Below are 24,909 nucleotides of genomic sequence, written 5' to 3'. Positions count from 1 at the left end.
ATTAAGTGGAGGATCAGAGCAGGAGTGCAACAACCTGCTGAAGATCTAAGCCCAGTCTGTACTGGGGGTTCTTGGGGAAGGAGAAGTGTGGCTCTGACAGAGCTGGCACCTCCCCCTCAAACGTGGAACATAGAACTCGTTAGTCTACAAGCAGTCATACCCCACTGAAAAACTCAAGGGTCAAGTTAGTTGGTTGGGAATATGGCCAGGCAGCGAAAACGCGCCCAGATTCAGTCTCAGACTTTGCATTCTTTCTTTGGTGACAAAGAAGACCAAAACATACAGCCGAAAGAAGACAACAAAGTCATAGAGCCTACAACAAAAGCCTCCAAGACAAACATGAACTGGCCCCAGGCCATAGAAGAACTCAAAAAGGATTTGGAAAAGCAAGTTAGAGAAGTAGAGGAAAAATTGGGAAGAGAAATGAGAAGGATGCGAGAAAACCATGAAAAACAAGTCAATGACTTGCTAAAGGAGACCCAAAAAAATACTGAAAAATACACTGAAGAAAACAGCACCTTAAAAAACAGACTAACTCAAATGGCAAAAGAGCTCCAAAAAGCCAATGAGGAGAAGAATGCCTTGAAAGGCAGAATTAGCCAAATGGAAAAGGAGGTCCAAAAGACCACTGAAGAAAATACTACCTTAAAAATTACATTGGAGCAAGTGGAAGCTGGTGCCTTTATGAGAAATCAAGAACTTATAAAACAGAACCAAAGGAATGAAAACATGGGAAACAATGGGAAATATCTCATTGGAAAAACCACTGACCTGGAAAATAGATCCAGGAGAGATAATTTAAAATTATTGGACTACCTGAAAGCCATGATCAAAAAAAAGAGCCTAGATACCATCTTTCAAGAAATTATGAAGGAGAACTGCCCTGATATTCTAGAGCCACAGGGCAAAGTAGAAATTGAAAGAATCCATCAATCGCCTCCTCAAATAGATCCCAAAAAGAAATCTCCTAGGAATATTGTTGCCAAATTCCAGAGCTCCCAGATCAAGGAGAAAATACTGCAAGCAGCCAGAAAGAAACAATTTGAGTATTGTGGAAACATAATCAGAATAACCCAAGATCTGGCATCTTCTACATTAAGAGATCGAAGGGCTTGGAATGCAATATTCCGGAGGTCAATGGAGCTAGGATTAAAACCTAGAATCACCTACCCAGCAAAACTGAGTATCATGTTCCAAGGCAAAATATGGATTTTCAATAAAATAGAGGACTTTCAAGCTTTCTCAGTGAAAAGACCAGAACTGAATAGAAAATTTGACTTTCAAACACAAGAATCAAGAGAAGAATGAAAAGGTAATCAAGAAACGGAAATTGCAAGGGACTTACTAAAGTTGAACTGTTTTGTTTACATTCCTACATGGAAAGATGATGTGTATGATTCATGAGACCTCAGTATTAGGGTAGTTGAAGGGAATATGCATATATATATATATATATATACATATATATGTATATTTATGTATATATATATGTTTATGTATATATATGTGAACGTGTATGTATATATCTATGTGTATAAGTATGTATGTGTATGTATGTGTGTATATATATGTGTTTATATATAGATAGATAGATAGATAGATAGATAGATATATGTAAAAGAGAGAGAGCAGACACAGGGTGAGTTGAAGATGAAGGGAAGATATCTAAAAGAAATAAAATGAAATTAAGGGATGAGAGAGCAACATACTGAGAGAGGGAGAGAGGGAGAGACAGAATGGGGTGGATTATCTCTCATAAAGGTGGCAAGAGGAAGCAGTTCTGTGGGAAGAGGGGAGAGGGCAGGTGAGGGGGGAATGAGTGAACCTTGCTCTCATCAGATTTGGCCTGAGGAGGGAATACCATACATACTCAGTTGGGTATCTTACCCCACAGGAAAGAAGAGGGAGGAAGATAAAAAAAATAAAAGAGGGGGGGATGATGGAGGGGAGGGCAGATGGGGGTGGAGGTAATCAAAACAAACACTTTGGAAAGGGGACAGGGTCAAGGGAGAAAATTCAATAAAGCGGGATGGGTTGGGAAGGAGCAAAATGTAGTTAGCCTTTCACAACATGAGTATTGTGGAAGGGTTATACATAATGATACATGTGTGGCCTAGGTTGAATTGCTCGACTTCTTAGGGAGGGTGGGTGGGAAGGGAAGAGGGGAGAGAATTTGGAGCTCAAAGTTTTAAAATCAGATGTTCAAAAACAAAAAAAGTTTTTGCATGCAACTAAAAAATAAGATATACAGGCAATGGGGCATAGAAATTTATCTTGCCCTACAAGAAAGGAAGGGAAAAGGGGATGAGAGAGGAGGGGTGTGATAGAGGGGAGGGCTGACTGGGGAACAGGGCAACCAGAATATAAGCCATCTTGGAGTGGGGGGGAGGGTAGAAATGGGGAGAAAATTTTTAATTCAAACTGTTGTGAATATCAATGCTGAAAACCAAATATGTTAAATAAATAAATTTAAATTAAAAAAAATAAAAAAAATAAAAGTGGGGCTTTAGTTTCTGAGGAAAAACAGTAGGAGAGAGGCTTAGGCAAGCAGGGTCCTGTTGCTCCTTAGATTCCTACAGCTGTCGCCCCATACTTACTCTTTCAGAGTCACAGGCTTGTTTTTCTCTGCTTCCTTCTGCATGTTCTTCACTAACACATCTCCATATTGGTTAATGATGGGAAACATCTAAAGGCCAAATGACAATACTTATATGTGGGAAGCCCAATTCCAAAACAAACCAGATTTCCAAAGTGAGAAGAAGCAGAATTGTATTTCATTAATTCATTTCTCATTTTAGAATGTAAAGAAGCATATATCTATAGTAAGTAGAGGCCTTCTAGGCCATCTAGTCAAACTACCACATTTTAACTAAGAGGAAACTGCAGCCAGAATGGTTAAGTATCTTGCTAATGGTCACTCAGGTAACATGCATCAGAGGTGAGATTGGAGATTAGGTTCACTAACTCCAGACACTATGCTCTCTACATTACCACAAAAAATAGGAAACAAAATGTTCCCTTAGAGGAAGCTCAAACTTACAGGCCTATTCATTAGGCTTTTACTAGAGAAAATTGTTGGAACTTATTTTGTTTACTCTCCCCTAGACTCAGTTTTCTAGAATCTGACCAATGTCCAATTCTTTACCTCCTTGAGTTTTCCACTTGTAAATGTTGGAGACAGTATTGTTCTAATCCTCTTCCATTGGTCATCTTCAACAACTGTGATAGCACTCTGCAAAGTCTTTCCTGCAATAATTCCCTAGAAGAAAACAGTAAAAGTCAAGACCATTGTTTTATTCAGTTGTGGAACCAGAGCTAGAGGTGTATTGCATTTTCCAGTATAAAATTAATTCTTTTTCAATATCTATAGTTTGTTATCTGACTCTTTACATCCCATGTACTTTGGTGCCAAGAATTTACTTTTCTGGATACTTAAAAGTTGTGACAATTAAACCTAAAGAAGCAGTTCCAGGCTGCATCACTACAGAGGTTGCTTCCCAGAATGTTGGCTGGGTATACTAGGTTAAAAGCATTGTAATTCTCAGGGGTCCTGAGTGCCATGTCCTAGCCTGTCTCCCACAATATCTGAGGTGAAGTGGTGTTGAACATAGTAGTGGTGGTGATAATTTGATCTGCCCTGGTACACATCATTTCGTATCTCCTCCTCGTGCCATCAATTGCATCAGTTATTCTGACTGGCCTGTCACATGTGAGATAATTGCTTGACCATTGATGGGGACAGCCAGTACTTCCTCCACAGGATTTTTCCCCAGGATCATGATTGGGAACACCTGGCTAAAGGCAGGAAAGGAGGCTTGGGGGTACATCCAGGGCTATGCCCATCTGTCTATTGGAAGCAGTAGGTCAACAGTTAATTGCCTGAGGAGATGAAGAAATCAGGCCTCAGTGACCTTTCCCTTTAATAATGGACCTAGGCGCTGCATTATAAGCAATTCTAGTTGTTGAGTTGCCATTGCCACTCCCAAGTTTATGGGGCCAAGCAATATTGATGGGGCTTCAAATCACCCAGCAAAAGCTGCCTTCTGTCTCCAGCTTAAGCTTCATTGTCCTCAGCCAGGCTGTCTTGCCTACCTTGTCTTCTGCAAGAATGTCAAGAGTGAAGCTACTGTTTATAGATGGCTTAAAAATCGTGTAACCCTTAATATGTTTAGCATGCTTTCCCCATTACTCTTCCACTGTCACTTACCCGACGATTGGTGAAGACAGAATAGCACTCTTTTACCATCACTGATTTGATAATCTCTGGGTCCGTGATGGCCAATACAGGTTGTCTGCCATCAAAAAACCTACATCCCCAAATGGAGCAAATTGTATCAGTCATAAAGTTACAGTGTTGGAAACAGAGGTTGCACACAGAAGCTATAAACTAATGGCCAGTAACTCAATGTGGCCTCATGTTGCTCTAATTTAAGATGTGGAAGAGAACCACGAATCAAAAATAAAACTCATGAGAGAATATTTATGAAATACTTCGTGCATGCTTAAGTTAGAATCCTGTCTCAGACACTTCCTAGCTCTGTGACCTCATGCAAGTCAGTAACCTCTTTCACACTCAGTTTCTTCACTGGTAAAATGAGGGGGGAAAATAGCATAAACTTTAGAGGGTTGTTGTGTGGATCAAATAAAAAACAAATGTAAAGTAATTGGAAGCTCTCAGAGTAGATTCTATTGTGGTTCTTGTTCTTGTTGAGTCATATGCTGGGAAAGGGGAATGGTTTCATTGAAGAGGTGACATTTGAATTGTATTTTTAAAATGGTCAGGCACTCAGTGGGAAAAGGAAGGAAGGAAGGCATTTCAATGACAGCAAACTGCCTGAGCAGTCACAATGGCATGAGAGTAGCAAGTGTGTTTGGGCACCAGAGTCATCCATTGTGGCTAGAAAACAAAGTGTGTAGAGGGGACTGATAGGGAATAAGCCTGGGAAGACAAGGAGGTACGATGCTAGGAAGAATCTTGGACATCAGTCAGTAGTTTTTGAATTTTACTTAGTAGGCAGTAGGGAGCCAGGGAGGACTTTTGTGCATGTATGTGCATGTTAACAGACACAATAATAATTACTCATGTAATTATATTAAGGATGGATGAGATGACTCAAGAAAATTCCAGAAGAACAATTCATGATGAAAAAATGTCATCCATCCCCCAAGGGACAACTGATGAACAATATTGTTTTTCCCTTTATTTTTCTTGTGGGTTCTTTTGTAACACACTAATATGGAAATATGTTTTGCCTGGCTTCACTCATACAATTTATATCATATGATTTGCTTCTTCAATGGCTCAAGGAGGGACTGGAGAAAAGGAAAGTATTCCAAACTCAAAATTTTTAAAATAAAGTTGAAAAGAAATAAACAGTTTTTAAAAATAAACGCTCTTTAAATGGACCAAGTAGAAGAGAGAGTGGAGGTAGGAAGAATCCTGTCAGGAGGTCACAATGATATTCTATATGAGTGCTAATAACAACTCACACTAGTTTTGGCACTGGTAGAAGTAGGATTATAAAAGGGATTTGGGAGATGTGGTAGAGATGGAATTGAAAATTCCAGGAAGCAGAAGGAATCTCAGATAAGATGAAGAAAAAGGAGTTGAATATAACCCTGAAAATTATAAAAATAAACCACCATTTAGATCAGGACTTTCAAACTTATGGATGATCTACAAGCAGCTTTAAAACTCTCAGTTACCAGATTAAAATGAAATTGGAAAATGTTGAACAAAATAAATAAAAATATAATGCATTATTGCTGTTGTTTTTTAGTCATTTCAGTCATGTGCAAATATTTGTGACCTCATTAGGGTTTTTTGGCAAATATGTTGTTAGCCATTTCCTTCTCCAGCTCATTGTACAGTTGAGGAAACTGAAGCAAACAGGGTTAAGGGAGTTGCTCAGGGTCACACTGCTAGTAAATGTCTGAGGTTGATTTGAACTCAGATCTTCCTGATTCCAGGCATGACACTCTATGCACTGTGCCACCTAGGTACCCATCTAGAGTTATGCACCATGAATTTGAATTGGATAAAACTGACCCAATTTATCTATGAATGATTTTTTGTCCTACAAAAGAAATAGCAAAATATGTTATTGGGATTCAGCCTACAATGAGACTATGGAAGCTGGGATTGGTGGAAGAAAAGAGTTTGAAGGATTCTAGAAGAATAGATAAGAAAGCATTAAAGTGGCAAAAAAATGAGTCAAATAAAACTCAAAGGGAACAAGCAGAATAGGAAAATAAGTGTTAATGGTCCACCATGTACAACAAGAGGACTGCTGGACTTAATGGGAGTGAGTAGATCAGGAAAAAGGAAATAAATTGGTGGTTACATTGTCAAATTTTAATTTAAGTTTTTGGTATTGGTGAGAGTATTAGTTCAAAGGTGTGAACATGCTGACTGGAGGTGGTAAAGTAACTCTTTGGAAGGGTAGAGGTTGAGGACTTGTACGGTCAGGCTGGCAACTGAAATATTCTGTTGTACCCAAGAGCAGGGGGTGAGCAAAGGAGAAGATGGTGAACCCAGCACCAAAGTCATTGGAAACATTGGAAAAGTTACTTGGAGATGAGCAGATAACAAATGGGCAAGTAATTAGAGGATAGTAAAAAGAATGATCTTGAAACAACAGCGATGATTAAGGAATATGCCTTTTCCATTTTCTAACTGTGAGTATTGGGTGGAGGGAGTAGAAGACAGAAGAGAAAGCATTTTAAGGGATATGGTACTTCAAGAGGTAGTCAGGTTTCTATTAAAGCAAGGAATTAGAACTCAAGCTGTTACAAAAGTTTATAGATGTGTAGGAAAGATGGTAGATGATAGGATAGCAGTTCCCTGAAGGACAGAAGCAGTAGGTAAAGGAAAATTCAAATGGATTGGGTCTAAGAAATAATTGGAGTGATTAGAATAAGGAAAAGTATTCAAGATGAAGTATTGTGGATATTTGGATGAAAAGTAATGAGAATGGAAGCCCATGATTATGAAGACAATACAAGAAGTGTGCTAACATGGCATGCTTTCACAGAACCACTCAATAGATTACCCTCCTGAGAGTTTAAGATAGAATTTAGAATCTTGGTCTTCCAAAGCAAGTAAAATGTAACACAAGAAGGAATGACCTGGTGTAAGATGATTAGCAGGGAATAAGTCTAATGGATTAGCACAATCACATCAGCAAAGGACATGGGCAGCTACACAGCTTTGTTGATATGATGTGTCTACATACCTATCTATCTATCTATCCATCTATGTATATACATGTATATATACATGTGTGTTATATGTATGCATATACATGTATGTATATATATAATGTATGTATACACATATATGTGTGTGTTCTCATCTGCTCCCTACATACTTATCTAATCACACATGTGCTTTATCCATCTGTGTGCCAACGTGCAGTTTTCCAGGCATAATCACAATGGAGATTTCTTCTTATCGTTGAATTTTAGCATGTTAGTGGGAGAGTGAACCCAAAGGTTGTAGATGCCATGTTCTGTTGTTAATTAATTTTCATTACTATTTAGTTATATTAACTGTTATGTATTGTTTGTACTATGGCTGACAAGGAAAAGTAAAACATTTGTGTTAGTGCTTAAGAGCTAAGATTTGGAGAGGATTCTGGCCATCTTCCCAAATCTCTAGAATCTGGGGTAACTAATAGAAGGGTCCAGATTGATAGAGTATCAGATCCTACACTAATGTCAACCAATATATCATTGCTTACTCATGGAAATTAAAATGAGATTAGTTCATGTGACATTATGCAATTTACAACTACATATATAATTATGTATCAAACAAAATTTTTAACATTTCTAAAAATGACACTTGTTTAACTCCTCCTCCTCACTAAGAATGATACTTATTAAGTATGTAATTAATAAGAGTCTAATCAGTGAATTAAATAAAGTGGAAGAATACTCTTTTGAAGTAAAATTAATTCTCAAAGAAATGGTGGTTACCCTCATTTAGCCATATGGTATTACTTCTCTGATCATCTTTTCTCATTACTATTCTTTTAACATGTTGAATTGTACAAGAGGAATGGAAGCTCCTTCAGGGCAGGAACTCTTTCAGTTCTGTCTTTGTATCTGCATTGTTCAGCAGGCCTTTGTAGGCCTCCTCAGCAAGCACTTCCTACAATATTTCCTTATGTCTGCAACATTCACATTATCATGGCACTGAACTAAAATAAAAGCGATGTGTACAGAATCCATGACCCAAAATAATATCAAACTAGGTGCATCTGTTATGATTTTATGGGACTGAACTAGAATTCTGTGTCATTAAACAGGTCTCCAATACCTCTACCTTCACAAAAGTATTTAGGTTGCATGGGAAGCTATTAGTGACTGACTATTGAAATGTTTAAGTATCATGGAAAGGTACTTAGAATACTCACCCCCAGATTTTCCCATATTTTTTAAAACAAGTCAGGTCAAAATTTGTCATACCCTGCAAAAACCATTTTAAAATCAGATATTGGCATGAATTCTTTTTTTTTTAATTTAAATTTATTTATTTAACATATTTGGTTTTCAGCATTGATTTTCACAACAGTTTGAATTAAAAATTTTCTCCCCATTTCTACCCTCCCCCCCACTCCAAGATGGCATATATTCTGGTTGCCCTGTTCCCCAGTCAGCCCTCCCCTCTATCATCCCCCTCCCCTCTCATCCCCTTTTCTCTTCCTTTCTTGTAGGGCAAGATAAATTTCTATGCCCCAATGCCTGTGTATCTTATTTTTTAGTTGCATGCAAAAACTTTTTTTTTGTTTTTGAACATCTGTTTTTAAAACTTTGAGTTCCAAATTCTCTCCCCTCTCCCCTTCCCACCCACCCTCCCTAAGAAGTCGAGCACTTCAACCTAGGCCACATGTGTATCATTATGTATAAACCTTCCACAATACTCATGTTGTGAAAGGCTAACTACATTTTGCTCCTTCCCAACCCATCCCACTTTATTGAATTTTCTCCCTTGACCCTGTCCCCTTTCCAAAGTGTTTGTTTTCATTGCCTCCACCCCCATCTGCCCTCCCCTCCATCATCCCTCGCCCTTTAATTTTTTTTTTATCTTCCTCCCTCTTCTTTCCTGTGGGCTAAGATACCCAACTGAGTATGTATGGTATTCCCTCCTCAGGCCAAATCTGATGAGAGCAAGGTTCACTCATTCCCCCCTCACCTGCCCTCTCCCCTCCTCCCACAGAACTGCTTCCTCTTGCCACCTTTATGCGAGATAATCCACCCCATTCTATCTCTCCCTATCTCCCTCTCTCAGTATGTTGCTCTCTCATCCCTTAATTTCATTTTATTTCTTTTAGATATCTTCCCTTCATCTTCAACTCACCCTGTGTCTGCTCTCTCTCTTTCACATATATATATATATATATATATATAAACACACATATATATATATATACATACATACACATGCATACATATACACATAGATACATACATACATACACATTCACTTATATAGATACATAAACATATATATATATATATGCATATTCCCTTCAACTACCCTAATACTGAGGTCTCATGAATCATACATGTCATCTTTCCATGTAGGAATGTAAACAAAACAGTTCAACTTTAGTAAGTCCCTTGCAATTTCCGTTTCTTGATTACCTTTTCATGCTTCTCTTGATTCTTCTGTTTGAAAGTCAAATTTTCTATTCAGTTCTGGTCTTTTCACTGAGAAAGCTTGAAAGTCCTCTATTTTATTGAAACTCCATATTTTGCCTTGGAACATGATACTCTCTCATCCCTTAATTTGATTTTATTTCTTTTAGATATCTTCCCTTCATCTTCAACTCACCCTGTGCCCGCTCTCTCTCTCTCTCTCTCTGCATATCTATATATCTATATATATTATATATATATATAATATATATAAAATATATATACACATACATATATGCATGCATACACATTCACTTATACATATATATATATATACATAAACATATATATATATATATATGCATATTCCCTTCAGCTACCCTAATACTGAGGTCTCATGAATCATACATGTCATCTTTCCATGTAGGAATGTAAACAAAACAGTTCAACTTTAGTAAGTCCCTTGCAATTTCTGTTTCTTGATTACCTTTTCATGCTTCTCTTGATTCTTGTGTTTGAAAGTCAAATTTTCTATTCAGTTCTGGCCTTTTCACTGAGAAAGCTTGAAAGTCCTCTATTTTATTGAAAATCCATATTTTGCCTTGGAGCATGATACTCAGTTTTGCTGGGTAGGTGATTCTAGGTTTTAATCCTAGCTCCATTGACCTCCGGAATATCGCATTCCAAGCACTTTGATCTCTTAATGTAGAAGCTGCCAGATCTTTGGTTATTCTGATTGTGTTTCCACAATACGCAAATTGTTTCTTTCTGGCTGCTTGCAGTATTTTCTCCTTGATCTGGGAGCTCTGGAATTTGGCAACAATATTCCTAGGAGATTTCTTTTTGGGATCTATTTGAGGAGGCGATCGATGGATTCTTTCAATTTCTATTTTGCCCTGTGGCTCTAGAATATCAGGGTAGTTCTCCTTGATAATTTCTTGAAAGATGATATCTAGTCTCTTTTTTTGGTCATGGCTTTCAGGTATTCCAATAATTTTTAAATTATCTCTTCTGGATCTATTTTCCAGGTCAGTGGTTTTTCCAAGGAGATATTTCACATTGTCTTCCATTTTTGCATTCCTTTGGTTCTGTTTTAGAATATCCTTATTTCTCATAAAGTCACTAGCTTCCACTTGCTCCAATCTAATTTTTAAAGTATTATTTTCTTCAGTGGTCTTTTGGACCTCCTTTTCCATTTGGCTAATTTTGCCTTTCAAGGCATTCTTCTCCTCATTGGCTTTTTGGAGCTCTTTTGCCATTTGAGTTAGTCTGTTTTTTAAGGGGTTGTTTTCTTCAGTGTATTTTTCAGCATTTTTTTGGGTCTCCTTTAGCAAGTCATTGACTTGATTTTCATGGTTTTCTCGCATCCTTCTCATTTCTCTTTCCAATTTTTCCTCTACTTCTCTAACTTGCTTTTCCAAATCTTTTTTGAGCTCTTCCATGGCCTGGGACCAGTTCATGTTTTCCTTGGAGGTTTCTGTTGTAGGCTCTTTGACTTTATTAATTTCTTCTGTCTGTATGTTTTGGTCTTCTTTGTCACCAAAGAAAGAATGCAGAGTCTGAGACTGAATCGCGGTGCGTTTTCACTGCCTGGCCATATTCCCAACCAACTAACTTGACCCTTGAGTTTTTCAGTGGGGTATGACTGCTTGTAGATTACAGAGTTCTATGTTCTACGTTTGGGGGGGAGGTGCCAGCTCTGTCAGAGCCGCACTCCTCCTTCCCCAAGGACCCCCAGTCCAGACTGGGCTTAGATCTTCAGCAGGCTGTTGCACTCCTGCTCTGATCCGCCACTTAATTCCTCCCACCAGGTGGGCCTGGAGCCGGAAGTAACAACAGCTGTAGCTGCCCCACCTCTGCTGCCCCCGGGGCTGGAAGCCGAACCGCGAACTCCTTCCACTCCCGCAGCTTTTCCCACTAACCTTCTCCGCAGTCTTTGGTGTTTGTGGGTCGAGGGTTCTGGTAACTGCCGCAGCTCACTGAATCAGGGCGCTAGGGCCCCCTCCGCCCGACTTCTGGGTCTGGATGGTCCACGCCGCTCAGGCTGGGCTCTGCTCCACTCCGTTCCCAGCTCCCAGCTCCCAGCTCCGAGCTCCGTATGGGATAGACCTCACCCAGAGATCATCCAGGCTGTCCTGGGCTGGAGCCCTGCTTCCCTCTGCTGTTTTGTGGGTTCTGCCGTTCTAGAATTGGTTCAGAGCCATTTTTTATAAATTTTTGGAGGGTCTCGGTACAGAGCTCACACTATTCCTTGCTTACCAGCCGCCATCTTGGCTCCGCCCCTGGCATGAATTCTTAAAAAAGAAAAATGCTAAATATGCATTGTGTTAGGAAGTTAAATATAAAATGAGTGTATTTTTTGCTATTGTTGCTGTGCTACTCACTTTGCCTGGAGGTTGTTGCCCATCCCCATTTTTACTCATTGACATCTGACCCAGTTCAAATGTGGTCACTTCCACAAAATGTTTGCTGATCTCCCCAGCAAAAAGAGTTATCTCCAGGATCCGTTCTCTCTTGATTTTAACTCTAATACCTTTTTCCTCTGATGTGAAAGATTATTTAAGTAGGGATTGCTCTACTCACTGTATTTGTAAACCAGTGCCTCCAGAATATTGTAGGCACTTCATAAAAGGGATTGATATACTCTATATGCTTATACCCTTACAATATTCTTCTTTAAGTTACAATTAACTTAATATAAGTTATTCTCTGTACTGAATAATAGCCTTCATAGGGTCACCTACCATTGACTTTTTTATTTTTGTATTTCCACTAGTGCAGGGGTTCTTTGTAATTAAAGTGTCATAAACCTTTTTGGTGGTGTATCAACCCCTTCTCAAAACAATATTTTAAAATGCATAAAACACATAGCATTACAAAAGAAACCAGTTTTTCTAAAACTAATTATCAAAAAAATGCTCATTTCCCATGTTAAGTATCCTTGATTTAATGTCTTTCACAGAGTATCATTCAAAGTAAATGATTAATAGATGTCCATTAAAAGATTGTTGTTAGAGGGGGCAGAGCCAAGATGGAGGCTGGAAAGCAGGAACTAGCATGAGCTCCCCACCGAGTCCCTCCAAAAACCTATAAAAAATGGCTCTGAACCAATTCTAGAATGGCAGAACCCACAAAACAGCAGAGGGAAGCAGGGCTCCAGCCCAGGACAGCCTGGATGGTGTCTGGGTGAGGTCTATCCCACATGGAGCTATGAGCAGAGCGGAGCCCAGCGTGGGCAGTGCAGAACAACCACACCAGGAGCCAGGCGGATAGTGCCCTAGCACCCTGAATCAGTGAGCTGCAGGAGTTACCAGACTTCTCAACCCACAAACACCAAAGACAACAGAGAAGGTTAGTAGGAAAAGCTGCAGGAATGGAAGGAGTTCACGGTTCGGCTACTGCCCCGGCGGCGGTGGAGGTGGGGCAGCTACAGAACTACAGCTTCTGTTGCTTCCAGCCCCAGGCCCACCTGGTGGGAGGAGTTAAGTGGCGGATCAGAGCAGGAGTGAAGAGTCTGCTGAAAATCTAAGTCCAGTCCGGATTGGGGGTTCTTGGGGAAGGAGGAGTGCTGGTGTGGCAGAGCTGGCACATCCCTCCAGGCTTGGAACATAGAACTCTTTAGTCTACAAGCAGTCGCACCCCACTGGAAAACTCAAGGGTCTAGTTAGTTGGTTGGGAACATGGCCTAGCAGCGAAAACGCACCCAGATTCAGTCTCAGACTTTGCATTCTTTCTTTGGTGACAAAGAAGACCAAAACATAGAGCCAGAAGAAGTCAACAAAGTCAAAGAGCTTACAACAAAAGCCTCCAAGAAAAACATGAACTGGTCTCAGGCCATGGAAGAGCTCAAAAAGGATTTGGAAAAGCAAGTTAGAGAAGTAGAGGAAAAATTGGGAAGAGAAATGAGAAGGATGTGAGAAAACCATGAAAAACAAGTCAATGACTTGCTAAAGGAGACCCAAAAAATACAGAAAAATACATTGAAGAAAACAACGCCTTCAAAAACAGACTAACTCAAATGGCAAAAGAGCTCCAAAAAGCCAATGAGGAGAAGAATGCCTTGAAAGGCAGAATTAGCCAAATGGAAAAGGAGGTCCAAAAGACCACTGAAGAAAACACTACCTTAAAAATTGGATTGGAGCAAATGGAAGCTAGTGACTTTATGAGAAATCAAGATATTATAAAACAGAACCAAAGGAATGAAAAAATGGAAGACAATGTGAAATATCTCCTTGGGAAAACCACTGACCTGGAAAATAGATCCAGGAGAGATAATTTAAAAATTATTGGACTACCTGAAAGCCATGACCAAAAAAAGAGACTAGATATCATCTTTCAAGAAATTATCAAGGAGAACTACCCTGATATTCTAGAGCCACAGGGCAAAATAGAAATTGAAAGAATCCATCGATCGCCTCCTCAAATAGATCCCAAAAAGAAATCTCCTAGGAATATTGTTGCCAAATTCCAGAGCTCCCAGATCAAGGAGAAAATACTGCAAGCAGCCAGAAAGAAACAATTTGCGTATTGTGGAAACACAATCAGAATTACCAAAGATCTGGCAGCTTCTACATTAAGAGATCAAAGTGCTTGGAATGCGATATTCCGGAGGTCAATGGAGCTAGGATTAAAACCTAGAATCACCTACCCAGCAAAACTGAGTATCATGCTCCAAGGCAAAATATGGATTTTCAATAAAATAGAGGACTTTCAAGCTTTCTCAGTGAAAAGGCCAGAACTGAATAGAAAATTTGACTTTCAAACACAAGAATCAAGAGAAGCATGAAAAGGTAATCAAGAAACAGAAATTGCAAGGGACTTACTAAAGTTGAACTGTTTTGTTTACATTCCTACATGGAAAGATGACATGTATGATTCATGAGACCTCAGTATTAGGGTAGCTGAAGGGAATATGCATATATATATATATATATGTTTATGTATATATATATATGTATAAGTGAATGTGTATGCATGCATATATGTATGTGTATATATATTTTATATATATTATATATATATAATATATATATAGATATATAGATATGCAGAGAGAGAGAGAGAGAGAGAGAGCGGGCACAGGGTGAGTTGAAGATGAAGGGAAGATATCTAAAAGAAATAAAATCAAATTAAGGGATGAGAGAGGAATATATTGAGAGAGGGAGATTGGGAGAGATAGAATAGGGTAAATTATCTCCCATAAAAGTGGCCAGAAAAAGCAGTTCTGTAGGAAGAGAAGAGAAGGCAGGTGAGGGGGGAATGAGTGAACCTTGCTCTCATCAGATTTGACCTGAGGAGGGAATACCATACATATTCCCACAGGAAAAAAGAGGAAGAAGATAAAAAAGGGGGGGATGATAGAAGGGAGGGCAGATGGGGGTGGAGGTAATCAAAAACAAACACTTTCAACAGGGGACAGGGTCAAGGGCGAAAATTCAATAAAGGGGGATAGGTTAGGAAGGAGCAAAATATAGTTAGTCTTTCACAACATGAGTATTGTGGAAGGGTTATACATAATGATACGCATGTGGCCTATGTTGAATTGCTTGACTTCTTAGGGAGGGTGGGTGGGAAGGGAAGAGGGGAGAGAATTTGGAACTCAAAATTTTGAAAACAGAGGTCCAAAAACAGAAAAAAAAAAGTCTTTTCATGTAACTAGAAAATAAGATACACAGGCAATGGGGCATAGAAATTTATCTTGCCCTACAAGAAAGGAAGGGAAAAGGGGATGGGAGGGGAGTGGGGTGACAGAAAGGAGGGCTGACTGGGGAACAGGGCAACCAGAATGTATGCCATCTTGGAATGGGGGAGAGGGTAGAAATGAAGAGAAAATTTGCATTTCAAACTCTTGTGAAAATCAATGCTGAAAACTAAATATATTAAATAAAAAGGAAAAAAAATTGTTGTTAACATAATTATGATGACAAAATCCTTTAACAGATCCCTGTTACACTTAACAGTATCTTGCACTTTCTAAAGTTGTTTCACATGAATTTCATGAGGCAATGTGTCTCATTTGATTCTCAAAGCAACTGATGAGGTAATGAGTAAACTAAAGGATAGAAAAGGTGAATGGTTGCCTTATCTCAGCCACTGACCCAATAATCAGGTCTTTGGACTCTAATTCTTTCCATTACATGATATATCTTCTAATCTAAATCTTCACATGCAGTCTCTCCTATCTATGCATCAATATCTGGAGAAAAATGCTCCTGCATAGTCAGTAGAAATGCATAGACAACTTTCTAAACTGGACTCAAAACCAAAAATTCAAGTTCTGCCTCTCACATATGCTGGTTGGGTAACTGTAGGCAAGGTAATTAATGGATGATGGACATAGCTCTCTAAGGCTAAAAGTTGTGGCAAAAGTCAGGTGATAATACCCAGTTACCTCACCTGGGAATTCTTGTGTCAGTTAAATCACGGGTCTAATTGTCATCCCCTAGAGCACTGAGGCCAAAGGGCTCAAAAGGAAATACATTTTGAATCAATAGCTAAATCTGCCAGAGAGTGTTCATAACAACGACAACTCAGGGAGAATTTATTGTAAACCATTCAGTGCCTAAGCCTTGTTAATGAAGTCTTTGTACAAGGAAAAGAGGGCCTGAATACTACTACACACTCTATCCTATGACACTGAAGGACAAGTGCTCTATAACTTATCTTCAGAAAATCTAACATATTACAAGGAATTAAAGATCCTAGAGCTGAAGCTGAACATCCAAGCCTCTCACTTTACAGATGAGGAAACTGAGGCTGACAGAGAATGATTGATTTCCCCAACATTACATAGGTAATAAGCATCAGAGATGGCATTTGTACCCAAGTCTCCTGAGCCAAGAGCAAATGCTCTTTCCACTGTACAAAGAGAACAAAGGAGAACTAGAAGAAACTCACTTTGCCATAAGAAAGAAAACTGCCAAAGAAAGGAAGAGGTGATGGTCCTGGAATTCCCAGGTCCTTAAAGAGCTTGTGTGTCCAGGTCCCATATCTGTAAAGCAAAGGAAAAATACAAAGACATTAGAGCCAAGGCCAAGACCAAAGCCATAAATGATGCAGCCCACTTGTCAGTGATCAGAAGCGGAGGAGCTATAAAGGTAACTCTAAAGCAAAGCTTGGTTCACTCAGATACAGATGCCAAGGGTTCACTTCCAGAGATACTTCATGGCTCCCACAAACATCCTGAGACAATAAAAGGCTAAGCTGAGATTCAGTAAAGCCTGAGAAAACACATTAGGTATACTCAAGTTTGGAAAGCCTTGAGCATACCATCATCACTATTGCTTCTAGAATATACTCCCCCTCTGCCTGAACTCATTCCATCATTACTACAACTGAACTCTTTTGTGCTGTGACTAGGACCAAATCTCCATTGCTCGACTGGACTCAGTCCATGGTCAATACAACTTACATATGACCAAGACAGATGAGGACATGAGCCTCATATATGAAGCTCTCCTCTCCAGGAACCAATTCAGCTCTGGTGCCTCAAACACCAGACCACTCATCTTTAGAACCAGAACACCAGACACCATGTAAGCAAGGTAGATTTTAGTGTAAATAAGTTGGATTTTAGTGTGTGTAAAGTGGATTTTTGTCATTCTTTCTCATACATCAGTTTCCCAAGATCCATGGCTATAACAATCTCTATTTCCCAGTCACATGGTTCAAAACATCTCCACAATGCTTGTGCAGCATTATGCAATGATAATTAATATAAACGTCTGTGCTTAAATTGTAAACATTCACTGTAACTGTGCAGTGAGATACATGGATGAGGTGATATAAACTTTTGAGGCTATTGCTGGCAATGTGCCTTCTTTGTCTGATGCCCTATAAAGCAGGTGGGTACTGGTCACTGAGTTGGGGAAAGCTTGGGGTTGGACGCACAAGCTAGAATGCTGTGTGTGCCATTACTGGCCCCATCAAGGCTTGGGGGAATCTGTTTGCCTCAACTGGCCCACATTGAGGTTTGAGGGGATTGAGGGGCATGCACAATTTGTGCCTCTCTCAATTGACCCCATTGAGATGTAGGAGTAGTTGCCCCCCCACTTCCCCGTGACACCTGCAATAAAGGTGAGTAGGGAATGATGTAGAAGGTTGTGCTCATTATAAGCAACCCTTGTGAGAAGACTAGACTAGAATAAAGTAAAATTATTAACCCCTTTGAAGCTGTCTTTCCTGTCTGAACAGATCAAGAGTGAAACTGTACTAGCAGCCATCCCGTGTGCTAGTGTTATCTTACATACCACATTCACAGTTTCCAATATCTTTCACTCAAATCAATGACCCACCCCAACACCAAAGATTTAGATGCCACACCTCTTACTGTTAGGACCTTATGTACAGGAAGAGCGCTTTACACCATTCTTAATATGACTCCTTCTTTGATACTAGAAAGAGGTATAACTGTTTGCTAAGACTAGTGTACTCCTACTATTTACTCTTCCATTTGATTAGAGAGCTCCCACATGACTAAGCAAAAATCACCCATTTTCCTTGCCTCCATTTCCCATTCTCTTTTCTCTACATGTCATAGTCCTACTCCTCTCAGGTAGCGATCCAGCTGTGCCCACCACTTCCATTTTGTCCTCTGCACCTGCATTCTGTTATCAACACATTTCCTTTCATCTCCTGGGTTCTCATGACCTCAGGTATAAAATCCTGGTGGACAATTCAGTACACTCCTCCCTTGCCCCTTATTACCCCTCCTCTGGCATTCTTAGCAACCTGTCATACTTTGAGTTTCATTCTTTCCAGATATATCTTACCCAATCTAGTTCTGGAAGTAGTTACACACTGGATTACAGCTGTTTTCTTTTCTCAAGCACTTCAGACACTGGCTCACTCTTCCTCTACAATCTAACCCTGCTCTTATGCCAGATGACATAAAAATTCAGTTAGTCCTCAAAACACCTTGGCCTCCCTATTCTTAATCACAATTTCCAATTCCTATTCACTCATTTCCCATCAGTCACATACAGCAATAATAAGAACCTTGATCTCATTATCGCCCCAAATATTCCACTTCTATGGTCAATGTTTTAAAGTTGCTTTATCTGACCACATCTTATAATTTCTTTTCTCTCCACATCTCATTTTTCATAATCTTATTTTTCATCTTTACCTTGAACTCTAATCCCTGAACCATCACTGTTCAGGATCCTCCTAAGCTGTGGCTTTGCTTTTTTTGTTAAAAAATAATTTTTTATTAACAAGCATTGTCCCATTCTCCCTTCTTCTGCTGCTTCTGCTTCTGCTTCTTCTTCTTCTTCTTCTTCTTCTTCTTCTTCTTCTTCTTCTTCTTCTTCTTCTTCTTCTTCTTCTTCTTCTTCTGCTTCTTCTGCTTCTTCTTCTGCTTCTTCTGCTTCTTCTTCTGCTTCTTCCTCTGCTTCTTCTCTCTCTCTCTTCTCTCTCTCTCTCTCTCTCTCTCTCTCTCACACACACACACACACACACACACACACACACGTGCACACACACACATACACACAAATACACAAATATACACTGAGAAAAGAAAAGAAAAACAAAACCTCTATAACAAATAAGCAGTCATGAAAAACACATCCACACATTGTCCATATCCATAAATCTGTGTCTCCCTCCACATGGCTATTCCTTCATCTCTGTCAGAAGACGGACAACATTCTAAATTATCAATCTTTTGGACTCATTAATCATAGGTAATCATTATGATATTGAAATTCCAAGGATTTTCAAAATTGATAATTTAACAAACATTACAATATTAATTATTCTTCTTTTTCTGTTCACTTTGCTTTGCATTCAGTTCAAAGTGAGGTTTACGTCATACCCTTCCCCCATCATTCCTCATTTATATGGGTTTCTGTCTTCACCTCCAATTATGAGATATGTCCCCCCCATTCCCCTTCTTTTCTTCCCCAGTATATTCTTTCCCTCCTCCCTTTCCTTCCTCCTTTAAGCTCATCAGAACTTTACAAAAAAATTGCTTCCAAGGTGTCAGTCTTATTTGCCCCTTCTATGACCTCATCTGGAACTATACTTCTTATGAGATATCGCATTCTATCTCTCACCCAATTGGAATGCAAACATTTCATCCCTAAAAAACTTTAGTCTTTTCCAATTCCTCACCTTTTTATATATCTCTTTACTCACAAGTTTATAGTTTAAAGTTTCTACTTTGATCTGGTCTTCTCTTCCAGAATGCTTGGAAGTTCTCTATCTCCTCATCAGTCCTTTTTCCTCCAGTATAATTAAACTCAGTTTTGCTATGTTCATTACTATTGGTTCTAAGTGTATGTCATTTACTTTGGAGAACACCATATACTACACTCTCTATTCCTCTTTATTGTAAGCTGCTAAACCTTATAAGGTCCTGTCTGTAGCTCCTCATTACTTAAATTCTTTCTTAGCATTTGCAACAGTTTGCTTTAATTTGGAACCTTTGGATATGGGTTCTGACATTCCTAGGGTTTTTCATTTAGACATCTCTTTCCAAAGCTATCTAGTGAATTCATTTAGATATCTCTTTCCAGACTTATCTGGCAAATTATTTCAGTTTTTACTTTGCCTTTGAGTTGAATGAAATCTGAGAATTTTTCTTTCCTATTTCCCAAAATATGATTCCTGTGCTTTTTTTTCTGTTCATGGCTTTCAGATAGTTGGTTGATTCTTAAATGATCTTTCCTTAATCTATTACCTGGGTCATTTCTTTATATGTGAGACTTTATATCATTTTTTTCAATCTTTTGGCTTTCTTTTAATATTTCTTCTTTTCTCATAGAATCATTATCTTCTGTTGGTCCATCTTAATTTTCAAAGAAGTAGTTACTTGGGTAAGATTTTTGTACATTTCATGACATACAGTTAGTTCTCTTTCCAAGTGTGTCCTCCACGTCTCTCATTTCTTTTCTAGCTCTTTTTTCTGCCAGGCTTAATTAATTTGTAATATCATTTTAATTTTATTTTTGGTTTTCTACAAAGATAGATGGACAGATAGACAGATATAGAGATAGATATTTAGATAGATAATACATACATATACATACATGCATATATACACACATATAGATAAGTGTGTATTTGTGTGCATACATATATATGTATGTGTACTCCTCTTCTCTTTTTGGTTTAGTGCTTGGATACCCTTTGTCTGCTTCAGATTGGATGATTACTTCAGGCTCATTCTCCAAGCTCTACCCTGGGCTGGGGGCCGAATCTGTGATCCTTTCTATGCTAGACTTACTTGACTTGCATTTTGGCTTACAATCTCATTATTCACCTGAAATTGTTTCCTCCAATGGTAGCAACAATCTCTTAATTGTGAAATCAAATTCAGTGATTTTTCTCAGCCCTTCATCTTGGATGCTATCTCTTTAATATCTCCAACATGTTCACAGCTAATTACAAACCAGATTAATGAAGCCAGACATAAAAAATCAGTAATTGTGGTAGGGTGGGGGAAGATGTGAGACACCTCTTTCAAAATATCCTTATACCACTACTTTAGAGCTAGGCAGCCTTGTGGATGGAACACTAGACCTAGAAAGAGGAAACCTTTAGTTCAAATACATCTTTCAACACTAAATAGATGTGTGATGATGGCCAAGTTACTTAACCTCTGTTTGCCTCAGTTTTCTCAGTAGCAAAATGAAGATAATAATAATAACTACGTTTCAGAATTGTTGCAAGGATCAAATGAGAATATTGTTAAACTGAGTGCCACAGTACCTGGACTATAGTACATTCTTGAAGAAGTCTTTCTTACTTCCATGCTTCCTTCCTACTTTTCTTCCTTCTTCAATATTTCCTTCCTAACTTCTTTTCTTCCTTACTTCATTATATGCTGCAACCCACTCAAACTCATCATGTACCTATCCAATATTCTTTGGGAGGCCCACAAGTTTAAGTTCTCAGGGACTTTTTTACTGAATAAGAAGACGGGCTTGCTGAAGGTGTTTGATATTGATAAGGAGGATGTTCAGCAACAGAGTCCAAATCAGGAGGGTAGATGGTGAGTGCCCCATATGTTTCCATCTGCTAATGCCTTTAAATTCATTGTCCTAAACAAGAATACATTGCAAAACCTTGTAATTAGCTCCACAATGGTTCTATTCAATTTTGGTGGGGTTATAAAGAATCAGGTACTCTAACACATTGTTTATAGGACTTCAGAATCAAGAAAATATTTTGGAAAGCAATGTTCCAACACATTATAAGAGTCACAAAACTGAATATACCTTTTAATTACTCAGGACAGTATCACAGAAATAAACATAAAATGTTCAAATTACTTATACACATAAAAATATATTCATTGGTTCTTTATTTTGAAAAGCACAAATAGGGGACATATTCAAAACTGGCTAAACTAATTATGGCACATTATCATAATCAAGTATAATAGAATCTCCCACAATCATTATAGTTCATATGCAAAAGAAAATAAGGAATGAATTTTATGAAATGAAGTATAGCAGAATCAACAAAACCAGAATGGTTACATTCTTACATCGAAACTTCACCTACCCAAGAGAGAAAAGAAGGAAACAAAGGAAAAAATGTGGGTTCAAATATAGCAAAAATTTCTCAAAAGTCTGAATGAAAACTATATTATTTTCTTTCCTTGTTATTTATAGGTTACTTCAGCTGATTCTACTTCAATATAGGTTGGAGTGGGTGGCAAGTTTGACAATTGTTTGAAAGGCTCAACTCATTAAGTTTAGATTTCACAATAAAGTTTCTAATACCTTTTTAAAAGAACTTATTTGCTATACCATTCATCTTCTGTGTATTTAACATTTTATTATTTCCTTATCGAGCCTATGGTTTCCCTTCTTTTCTTGCTCAGCATCTGTTTGCTGATTGTAACCTCAAAGTAATAGGTTCCATAGATATACAATATCATATTAAGGTACTTTATATTATATTTGTGTCCTTTTGTGTTGTATCCTTAGGCAGGCTAATTCTCTTCTCTTAACCTCAAGTTCCTCATCTTCCAAATGAGGGAGGAAGTGAGGGTGTTGTAGAAGATAATTCCAAAGGTCCATCCTAGATCTCATATTGTATGCTGCTATAAATACTGTATTACTTTATTACCCTCAGCCAGCAATGGCTTAAAGCAGCACACATGGGCAGTTCTGATTTCTAATATGGGACTTAAAATGATAGAATCATAAATCTAGAGTATTAGGAGGCTTCCCAGTCTATCTTCAAAGTCCTCTTGTTACATAAATGAAGGAACTGAGGCTCAGCAATTTAAGGTCCTTGACCAAGATCACATAGGTAAGTGAGCATCAAGAAAGGAATCTGAATTTAGGTCCTTTCAATCCAGAGTGCATTACCTTTCTAGTTTGCTGGGTGCCTCTTAAGCCATAAGTGTTACCGTAATTTTGGCAAGAATACAGAAGCTTCCCATGGCATCTAATATTCCTATTTCCCTTATGACCTTCTGGGATTTCCTGATAGCTCTAAGAAAGAAACCTGGATATTAGGATTATGATATTAAAATATCTCCCTATTCAATAACAACTTCTTTCATTCTGAACTGATCATTCTTACGTCCATGTGAAGAATTACTAAGAAGTACTCTTTATTTACTTACAGGGAATTCTGAAACTCATAGTACACAAGGAACATGTGAATATCAACTTCTACTGACTGAATAAATTAAAATTATTCAGAGTCTACAGAAAAAAATGAAAGAAAAATTTATGAATTTCAACTAATTTTCCTCTAACATTTAGCAGTGACAACTGCCTCATTTTCTGGTAAATAACCAAAATACCAGGAAATAAACAAAGACCTAAGCACAAAATGTTAATCTCCAATAGAGCATAATTAAATGATCAACCTTGCACCCATCAGAAGCCTTAAAATATAAGAACAGCAGATGCTGGCTTTTAGGGGGCTACAATATCTGCAGTTGAGTCTCTACCTGTTCTACTACTAGCACAAACTTTAAGTCTCATCAGCTTGGGGTATTGTAACACTAGACATAAATGATCAACTGGTATTTTTTTGTACAGAGAAACTTCCATCACTGACATGTGTCCATGACATTTACCAGTTTTCTAGTTCCCTGCCTTTCCACGACAGTGATTAGTTAAACATGATGGATAGAGCCGAACAGGAATGCTCAACTTTTGGGGACACTCCCACCCCAGAGCCTTTGAAAAAGAGAATGCAGAAATAAGTCATACAGAATTCCTCTAAACCAGCTGATAGAAAAGACTATAGCATTTTCATCGCGATGAGTGCTAGCAAATAAGCTGTAATTCTCTGGACATCAGGAAATACCTTTTAAACTTTGAAAAATAAAATAGAGAACAAAATTGGAAAGGAAATAAGAAAAACAGGCAATTGACCTGAACTCAGGTTTCTTTAAGGAGTTTTCTCTGCTTTTAAACTATTTGTCCAATGCAAAAGGAATAGGCTCAAAGTCTATTCTTTTGGGGAAAAAAACAATAAGGCCTTTGATCAAAGAGTTTATAGCATTCCCTTGATACTTTTTCTAGCAAACTATCTCAATTAATTTATATAAACAAAGAAAGGTCAGAAGTTTCCATTACAGAAATCATAAATAACATATATATCCTTATGTACATTATACAAAGAGTAGGAGAACCTTGAAACCAGTCATTGTGAAATGTCCTGTGAAAATCACAGAGGAGCTTGGTCTAATCCAAATTGTAGGAGGGAAAAAAGGTCACTTACAGATAAAGGAGAGTCAGGAAGAGAACAAGCAGTGCCCAAGTTCCAGCACTTAAGCTTGGGATGATGTTCATTGTCATGCTCTCTAGCCGGCTTATTCTTTCTGTCTCTTCTCCTCCACTTTCTTTGTGCCTTAGTCCTTAATACCTCAGCTCGTGTGCTGTTATAATTCCTGACAAACTCTGAGAATATATAGACTGTAAAACGAGGCTAGAGTTAAAGGGTCAATGAATGAAATTATGATCCAGCTGGGAAGTTTTATGGTTCCTATTACAGGACTTTATTGCTAAAGTCCCAGAGTTCATCTTGATTGTCCTATTGTAGGAAAAAAAAAATCTTGGTATTCTGGGATGGTCAGTTAAATTTAGAATGTAATAATTAACCATTTTCAATAAATACTGATAAAAACATCTTTGAGGGCCATCTCCTGTCATCCTGATGCACATGTGGCCACTCAACCCAGATGGCTCCACAGAAAAAAAGTTAGGCTGGTGACTTTGCACAGCCCTCCCTCACTTAAATCCAATGCACTTTCAAGTCATAGCATCACTTCCTGATGCCATAGTC

The 24,909-nt window shown here is 38.4% G+C and overlaps 1 protein-coding gene across 1 annotated transcript in view; it reads right to left on the bottom strand.

The window, feature by feature from the left end:
* LOC118833853 (cytochrome P450 3A24-like) overlaps positions 1 to 24,440 on the bottom strand; it is a 49,212-nt gene extending 24,772 nt beyond the window's left edge. Inside the window, exons 1-6 of the mRNA XM_036741270.1 lie at positions 24,346 to 24,440; positions 16,543 to 16,636; positions 8,421 to 8,473; positions 4,208 to 4,307; positions 3,146 to 3,259; positions 2,598 to 2,686 (exon numbers count right to left, since the gene is read on the bottom strand). Of these exons, the coding sequence (XP_036597165.1) occupies positions 2,598 to 2,686; positions 3,146 to 3,259; positions 4,208 to 4,307; positions 8,421 to 8,473; positions 16,543 to 16,636; positions 24,346 to 24,422 (527 nt within the window). The 5' untranslated portion in view covers positions 24,423 to 24,440. The remainder of the gene's footprint in view (positions 1 to 2,597; positions 2,687 to 3,145; positions 3,260 to 4,207; positions 4,308 to 8,420; positions 8,474 to 16,542; positions 16,637 to 24,345) is intronic.
* Between the last annotated feature and the right edge of the window lie 469 nt (positions 24,441 to 24,909).

The sequence above is a fragment of the Trichosurus vulpecula genome, chromosome 1 (assembly GCF_011100635.1).
Source record: "Trichosurus vulpecula isolate mTriVul1 chromosome 1, mTriVul1.pri, whole genome shotgun sequence".
NCBI lineage: Eukaryota > Metazoa > Chordata > Mammalia > Diprotodontia > Phalangeridae > Trichosurus > Trichosurus vulpecula.
This window is presented reverse-complemented; position numbering and strand designations above follow the sequence as displayed.